General features: G+C 41.8%; 1 protein-coding gene across 1 annotated transcript; it reads right to left on the minus strand.

The window, feature by feature from the left end:
- Window positions 1–1,829: 1,829 nt before the first annotated feature.
- On the minus strand, window positions 1,830–7,782 carry ETFBKMT (electron transfer flavoprotein subunit beta lysine methyltransferase). The gene is given in 8 exon segments (XM_032644170.1): window positions 1,830–2,419; window positions 2,421–2,488; window positions 2,491–2,655; window positions 3,423–3,453; window positions 3,455–3,498; window positions 3,501–3,554; window positions 5,739–6,129; window positions 7,671–7,782. Coding segments are annotated over 7 exon segments (762 nt in total). The 5' UTR covers window positions 6,031–6,129; window positions 7,671–7,782; the 3' UTR covers window positions 1,830–2,311.
- Between the last annotated feature and the right edge of the window lie 1,042 nt (window positions 7,783–8,824).

The raw sequence follows: 8,824 nt of genomic DNA on the forward strand, positions 1-8,824 counted from the left end.
TTGTTGCAGCGCTCAGGCTTTTCATTGTGGCGCTTGGGCTTCTCTCTAGTTGTGATGCGTGGGCTTAGCTGCCCTGCGGCATATGAGATCCTAGTTCCTCAACCAGGGATTGGAAGGCAGATTGTCAACCACTGGACCACCGGGGAAGTCCCATGTAGATACTTAAAATTAAATCTACTCTTGGCCCCTTCAAGCTGATTTCCAGCAGTGCTCCAGAGTATAATTTCCTTTAATTTTCTCTGTCTTATCTTGCTGAGAAGGACAATACCCAGGAGACTATCCTGAATTTTCAAAGAATATGTCAACAAAACTCTTTCCTCTCAAATGCCATCCAGTGCCACTGTAGCCTATCACTTCCATTGATTTTAACCAATGCTGAATCAAAATTTGAGTTTATAATTAAGCCCCAGTAGACCAATGGAAATTGGATACAAACAAGAGTTGATTCATTTGGGTTGTAATAAACTCTGACTTCCAGAGTTCAAGAATCACCAAGATCCTCTGTGACCCAGCTCCAAAACTCCCACCTAATGATACTTGTTTTCCTGCCTAAGGCAACAACCTGCCCTTAACTGCTTTCTCTACATTTCTTTTGAATGACTGTAGCTCTGATCATGTCTCCCTGGTATCCTAATCCCACTAGCATGTGTGTATTGTATAGAAAACATAAAATGCAAGTGTCATAAACAATTCCTAAGCAGTATATGAGAACACGAGAGTACAGCTGACCCTTGAACAACACGGGTTTGAACTGCACTTATATGTGTTTTTGTTTGGTTTGTTTCAATAAATACTACAGTACTACACGATCCATCCCCGGATGCAGAAACTTGGATGCGGACTGTAAAGTTATACATAGATTTTCAGCTCCAGGGGGTGGGTGGGGTAGTCAGCACCCCTAAACGCCAGGTTGTACAAGCGTCAACGGTACATTTGCAGGCTGCGTTTTATACCTGTAACATATATCGTGGTCACGTTTTGTTTTAAATTGGAGAATAGGAAATATAATACATGTAATCGGTACGAAATTACAAGACCAAAAGTAAGAACTAGGTCTCCCTACCACCCTCATCCACCAGCCACCTGGTACCCTCTCAGAAGACAACCACTGTTACCAGTTCTTTCCAGGGATATTCTATATCTACTACAAGTAAATATGCATTCTTTACACATACATTCATAGGTAGGTATATACATACATCTTTTTTACATAACTAGTGTATACTGTACACATTCTTCACATTGTTTTTCACTTATGTCCTAATGTTCTTATTGATATATAAGATCCTGACAAGCTGGGGCATGTAGTGGTGGCATAACCAATTTCTAACTGACCTTAGTAAACCAAAAAGAGGCATCATAAGGTATCACAGTACTGAGTATGTAGGAAATTCTAAAATCTTTATCTGTGTTTCTTAATTGATGCCCTATTATGTACTTATCCTATATTACACACTTTATACTTTATTATAATAACCCTTTGAGGTGCAAAGGGTTATTTGCACCTATAAAAATATTTTATAGGTGAAGAACTGAAAGCTCAGAGAGCTTAACTAGCCCAAAATCCCAACTAGAAAGTGACCGAGTGGCCTCACTCCGAAGCCCATGTACAGTAAGTCCCCTACATATGAACGAGTTCCATTACGAGAGTGGGTTCGTAGGTCCAACAAAGTTAGCCTAGGTACCCAACTAACACAATCAACTATACAGTACTCTACTGTAATAGGTTTATAATACTTTTCACACAAACAATCATAAAAAACATACAAAAAATAAAACATTTTAATCTTACAGTAGAGTACCTTGAAAAGTACGGTAGTGCAGTACAACAGCTGGCACACGGGCACTTTAATATCTTTGAAAGTTCACAACTTGAAGGTTCGTATGTAGGGGACTTACTGTGTTCTGTACCATACCAACTGCATCTCTGATCTTAACAGATAATTTTTTTTAAATATAGTATTCTGTATTTTTTATTTTGTTTAATTCAAAGATACATCACAGTTGTCCTCAACTATAGAAAGAGACTCTGCTAAAATATCTAATTCCTCTCAGCTACTTGAATTACATGTGGATATTGCCTTCTATAATTATATTCCTATAGCAGTAAAACTAGAAAAAAATTACAGATAGAGATTTCTATATTTGGCTTACTGCAGAACAAGTTACATGACAAAGGGTGACAAAACTTCAACCTTCATATTTTGGAAACAAGATTTGCCATTTAACACAAATTTCCTTCTTTGAACTGGACAGTCTTTAGGGTTAAACCCAAACATAGCTATATGCATATTGTAGGTACTTCAACAGCTCAAGGCTGAAATTCCCACACCGTGCTTGTTGTCAGTCCATTGTTCTCCTGCCTAGTGGGCTCTGGAAGTGAATATTCTGCTACTTTGTGCAGTTGATGCTGAATGCCTATGTCCACTGAACTGGGGTCGCCCAGGGTCACCAATCAGTACTCGAGTTCTGTAGACCCAAAAGCAATTTTCAGCCATTGATGTAGACTGTCTGCAAGGTCTTCATCATAAAACATATCTCCAAGCACAACAAGGTCCCACTTATCCTGTTCCAAATCCAGCATGTTTTTGGTTAAAATGGGAAAAGGATTCAGTTGGTTCAACTCACAGTTTAGTGTAATAGCCATTCCTGCAACTTTAAAAAAGCACATAGTGAATTGGTATATGCTAAGTTGTTTTAAATTCCCTATTAATTAATTTAAATAATCTAGAAAACCTCCAACAATATGTTTTTTTTCCCATTCTGTTGAAAGTTTGTTTTTTTAGGTAAAGCAGCCTAAAGTATACGCCAATATAAGCTATTTCCTGCAATTCTCAAATATATGAATATCCTGAAAATAAAACCAATACCAAACACCTGGAAATGTTGAGGTTTTAAGGAACATTTGCTGATCTACAAGCCTTGTGCAGCAGGATGACAAGTTGGACCTGAGACCCCATATACAATAAAGCTCCTCAAGGGCTAGATCCTCAGTGAAAGGGAAGACTAGAAGAAAAATCAGATAAAATTAAACCTTACCTGTCTCAACCTTGGGTTCGAATGGAATAAAATCTCCCTCAAGACACCGGCCTATCTTCACTTGGGTTTTGGTCAAATAAACACTACCTACATATTTCAGGAAATGCCTAGCTCAGCAATGACCAACAGTTAAGTGCTCCCAGGTTGGAATCACTTTGGTATATGTGCCAGACACAAATGGAAGTCCTCCTGTGAAAAATGCACCATCAACTCAGGCCTCAGAGGATTCCCACAGATAATGTCCCACTGAGCAAGTTCACAATATCAGATTATAAGATTCACATGGAAATGGGCTAGGCTATGATGGGTTGAGGCATCTGTAGATATTTATCCTGGAAGAGAAAAAGATGAGCTTCAAATATTTTAAAATGTGAAATTCTTACTAGGGTCTATGTCATTGGCCAAGATCCTTAAAAGCTCCGCTCATCTTAGCAGCGATAGCTGTAGCTCCACATCCACTCCAATATCTAACACAGATTTTTCTCTGACAACGTCAGGATTATCCAAAAAGATACCTAAATTAGAAAGAAAAGGGAAAACATTATCTAAGATAGAAGAAGGTCAGTAAGACGTGTACAAAAATTTTTCTTTGGATTGACTGGACAAAGAAATAGTGAAACTTTGCAGAAGGAATTTGGTCCAACATTGGCAAGTTTGGCCTGACTAGAATGAGAATAAAATGGTCAACCTTAAGAGCTGGCAGAGGTGGCCAGAGAGAGGATCCCTAGTCATTTTGGTCTTTCTCTTTGGCAGGTGTGAAGAGGCAGTTCCATCCAACTGACTAATCATGCTCTTCAAGTCAACTTTTTAGAAGTATTGAGCACTTATATGATCCAGAAACTACTAAACACCAAAAACACAGACTGACAAAATACTGCTAAAACCAGGACTCAGTAAGCTAGATGCAAAATTCACAGTCTCCTTTTCATTGTTCAACAGAGAGTGATTTTACCTACTGCTTGAACTGTTTTATAATGACCTCTCTGGTAAGGTACAATCAAAGACCAGTTCAACCAAAGAATTTGGACCTGGGCTAAGTAATTACCAAGCAAGTGAAGATGAATGGGAAAACACTGAAATAATAAATGTCAACTGACACTCGACCTTAGTATTGTAATAATAAAGAAGAGCAGAGGGAATTCCCTGGCGGTCCAGTGGATAGCATTCCACGCTTTCACTGCTGAGGGCCATCAGGGAACTAAGATCCAGCAAGCCAAAAAAAGACTAAGGAACTATGGCAAGGCAGGGATGTAGTACCCTGTCAAAAGGGGCAGCTGTTACCCATCTTGAGCTAATTGTTGCCCCACAGAAATGGGGTGTTATCAGAGATTTAGATCCAGTGTTATCAGATATTCTTTTTTTGGCCCTGCCTCATGGCTTGTGCCGTCTTAGTTCCCCGACCAGGGATTGAACTCAGGCCAGGCAGTGAAAGCGCTGAGTCCTAACCACTGGACCACCTGGGAATTCCCCAGAGATTCTTTTTTTCCAAATCGAAATAAATTTTTACATGCAATCCCTCAAGTTTTAAATGTGAGCAACTGATTTTTTTTTTAAGTTTACAAGTAAAGGCCAAAGAAAACACATCTGTGGATCACCTATTTGTGACCTCTGATTCAGACAAGTCTCTTAAGGAATTTGATGGCACTTATATTTGGAGTTGATAAATAACAACTTGCATAGATATCACTTAAAATGTATTCTTTTTAATGATATAAGCAAATAAAGCTTGAAAATTTGGCAACACAACAGCCAGAATATTGGACTTGTTTAGATATTGGAAGCTTTCCAGAACTTAGGAGTCTCCAAAAAGCTCTATGTTTGCATTTATTTATTTTGCATTTAAAACTATATACAACCTGAATTCTGCTAGACCATACCATTCCTGTGAAAGAGAAGTCCTTATCCTTTTCCTTTCAGTTTGTAACCTCAAGGCATAAAAAGATTAAATCATTTACCAGTCCTAAGAGCAAAGACTAGATTAAAATGCTGTAAGTTCTTGCCTTTGTTTCAGTGGCTGTTTTAATAAAAAGCACTGTGTGAATGTGGAGAAAATGTCCTAAAGAAGACCTTTGCAGTATGGGAGTTAGAAAGGGGGAACCTTAAAAATGCAGAGGCAGTGCCGCAACTAAGAGCCCGTATGCCACAACTAAGACCGAGCACAGCCAAATAAATAAATAAATATTAAAAAAAAAATAATTTTAATGCAGGTGCAACTCCAGAGTTCACCTGAGTAATGTCCCAATCACTCACATCCCTCTCCTTTGGGAGCCTGGGAAGAGGCAGTGATGGAGGAAGTGTAAGGTTTAAGGAGCAATATTTGCAGGATTAAACCAGGCGACCTGAAGGACTGGGGCTTTAAGCTCCACTGAAGGAACTCTGCACGGGCCATGCATCATGAACCATGAACCTGAGACAGTGTGAGATTTCTGGATCATGACCAGCTACCTAGGGTCTTGATAGCTGACCTAGGATTTCTCTTGGGGAGAGAGCTATATATCGGGAAACACCTTGATAAGCTTGGAGCAGAAGGTAAAGCTATGCAACAAAGCAACCCAAAACTTTTCCTAAACTGCTCTAAATTAAGAAAAGAATTTGGGGTTTTACTCTGGTTTTCTGTGAGGAGCAGGGAGAATAAGGCATTGGAAGGGACTGAAAAGAGTAAGGATATGCGGAGCCCTAAAGGTTCCCGCTTCACTTACGGCCGTACCTAGACAGGGCTTGGCCTCCTGGCCAGTAGACTGCCCAGTAAGGATCACTGTGGGGCCACAGGTCAGCTCTCTCCCACCAGAACTTGCATCTGGGGGTCAAAAGCCGCAACTGGATTTCAGGGGTGAGGCTACCACGGCTGGTGACTTCAGTGTTCTCCTCCAGGAAAGCTTTCATCTCAGGGTCCAAAAAGCTTCCGGTTCCCCTCCAGGGGCAGTGGCCCCAGGGAAACAAAGGAAAACCGCTGCTTCTCACAGCCTCCGAAGGACCACCACAGCGGTTCATGGCACATGATGTAAACGCTCTCCCAAACTGGGCTCAAGGCCATCGGTCCTGTCCAAAGCACAGGTTTGTTGGTGCTGCTCTTGATAACAGCTGCTCCTCCTGGGGAAAGAATAAGGGTCTGGCTGCCAAACTGATCTCAGCTGGAATCTCTGGACCTCTAAAAACATAAATAATACTGAAAACTCCAAGGCTCACCAATACTTCCAAATCCTATTGCATAGTAAGAAAATGTTAGTGTTAGCTCTGTAGCCGATGCTGCACAAGTGCAAGTTCATTTTAGGTGAAAGCGTTGGTGCATTAATTTAGGAAAATCCAATCTTCTAAAAGATGCCTTTCCACAACAGAATCCTTTTCAGTAACTTATAACAACAAATATACAAGCATCTGATTTTGAGAGAATCCTCAGGAACACACCTTTTACATAAAATAAGGTGCACCTTTAAAGTTCTTTCATTCATTTAATAAATCACTTCCCTTTAAGCAGGCACTGTGCTTGGCAACTGTGAACAAAATAAACAAAGTCCCCATCTTCAGGAAGCTTAGATTCTAGTGATGGAATAGAGCAATTATCAGGGCAAACACAGTTCTTGCCTTTATGAAGTCTAGCCAAGATCGTGCAGATTACCAAATTGTAACTGTGGTTAGAGATACACAAATTATACTGACTGCTCAATAAAGATAGTCCTAGCATAAAACATCAATGTAATCAAGATTCAGGTGTTTTCCTAAAAACAAACAAAAACAAAACAAACAAAAAACTATGGATTTAATTGTAATAAAAGAATATCAACTCCCAAATCTCTTTCTGTAAATACCTCTGAGGAGTCATCTTTACCAAACCTGGACTTAACAGAAAGACACCTTGATAAAAATAAGAATGAGGAAGAGCAGTTTAAGCACAAATTATACACCTAGTTGCTTGGGACCTCTGATCTGTTCTGCATAAATATATAAATAGTCTTACATCCACCCAAGTACTTAGAGTAGGGGCCCCAAACTCAAATGCCTACCCAGGGCCAGACTGGTGATAAATGAGTGATGCAGGCTGGTTGTTAGATCACAGAAGGGCTGTGGCAAACTGGAAACTATTTCAAAACAGTCCAAAGGAGCCAGCCAGGGGACACGTGACCAGATCTTTCAATTTCTCAAAACAATCCAGCTATTTACCCATAAACTCCCACTTTTAAACGTGGGCAGTTAGTTAAAATACCAAGACACGAGGAGGGGCAAAATGTCTGTGAGCCAAGGATAGACCTTAAGTGGGTGCAGCCCACGTTTATCCCTTGTAATCTCAGGGTCTCCAACGGCCTGACCTCATTGGACTAATCGTGTAGGGAAGGATTGGGTCAGCCCTTGAATCTCACGAGCCTAAGGTTTGAAAAGAAAGCAGAGCAAATACAAGATGATTGATTTTGGACACCCTGTCATGCAGACCGATGATGCCCCGCCCACGCCAGCACCAACGAAGCATCCGTTATGAATATGTGATTATGCGGTGGACACTTGGTACCTGGATTAACTGGTACGGTGAGAAGACAGGTTTAAAGGGGCAAGTTACAAAGTGTTAGCACGTAACTTCCCTCGAAGGAGGACGGGAGTCAGTCTTAAAGGGGCAGGCACAGTCCTCCTTTTCTCCTTACCTGGCTGTGCTAACACCGTCCTGGGAAGCTAAGCACAGGGCAGGTCTGTCACTCGCCTTTGCGCCTCTTTTCGCGCCTTCTTTACAACTGCACGCTGGGTCCCACTTCCCCCCCAGAGCCGGCCCCCAACACCCAGCACCCCCACCCCCGCCCTGCGTCCCCGCTCCGCCCTCCTGCTCCGCCCTCCTTCCCGGCAGCACTTTCTCTCCCTTACCTGGGCTTCTTAAAGGGACAGGAAGAGCGAAATCCGCCGGCGCCCTGACCTAATTTGGGAAATAAGGGAATGTCAAATACTGATTTCTAAAAAATCCACTCTGAAGCCGTGGATCATCTGCTTCGTGTCAATCACACTTCTAGGCACTGGGCATAGAGCGGTGAGCAAAATAGACACAGCACAAACCCTTAATGACACTTATATTCAACTGGAATTAAATCATAATATGTCATCCCTTTTATAATAATTTTCATACACGTACAATCATTTTTGTTTTTCAACTGTAACTTCTCATTTCAATAACACTCACTGATTCTCTTGCTAGTAATAATTCTTAATAGATGTTCAAGATCAGTTTGTCTAGGGACTTCTCTGGCAGTCCAGTGGTTAAGACTACACGCTTGCACTGCAAGGGGGCGCGGTTGCATCCTTGGTCAGAGAACTAAGATCCCGCATGCCGCCCACCCCCCACTCCCCACTCCCGGTTGAAAAATCAATTTGTCTAAGGATTTTTTTTTTTTAATGGATGAGCAATCAAGCCACATTATTTTTGGCTGCCTTGGGTCTTGTTGCTGCGCATGGGCTTTCGTTGCGGCGAGCGGGGGGCTACTCTTTGTTGCCGTGCGCGGGCTTCTCATTGCGGTGGTTTCTCTTGTTGCAGAGCAGGGGCTCTAGGCACGGGGCGCTTCAGTAGTTGTGGCTCGCAGGCTCAGTAGTTGTGGCGCACACGCTTAGTTGCTCTGCGGCATGTGTGATCTTCGCGGACCAGGGCTCGAACTCGTGTCCCCTGCATTGGCAGGCAGATTCTTAACCACTGCGCCACCAGGGAAATCAAGTATTATTGTTTTTAACCAGCTTCTGTATTCTATCCCAGTGATAGTTTTAAAATCGATCTGCTTCTCTCCATCCCTCCTGCCTCTGCCTTATGATTGCTTGCTTG

Source organism: Phocoena sinus, chromosome 10, assembly GCF_008692025.1.
Source record: "Phocoena sinus isolate mPhoSin1 chromosome 10, mPhoSin1.pri, whole genome shotgun sequence".
Taxonomy (NCBI): Eukaryota; Metazoa; Chordata; class Mammalia; order Artiodactyla; family Phocoenidae; genus Phocoena; species Phocoena sinus.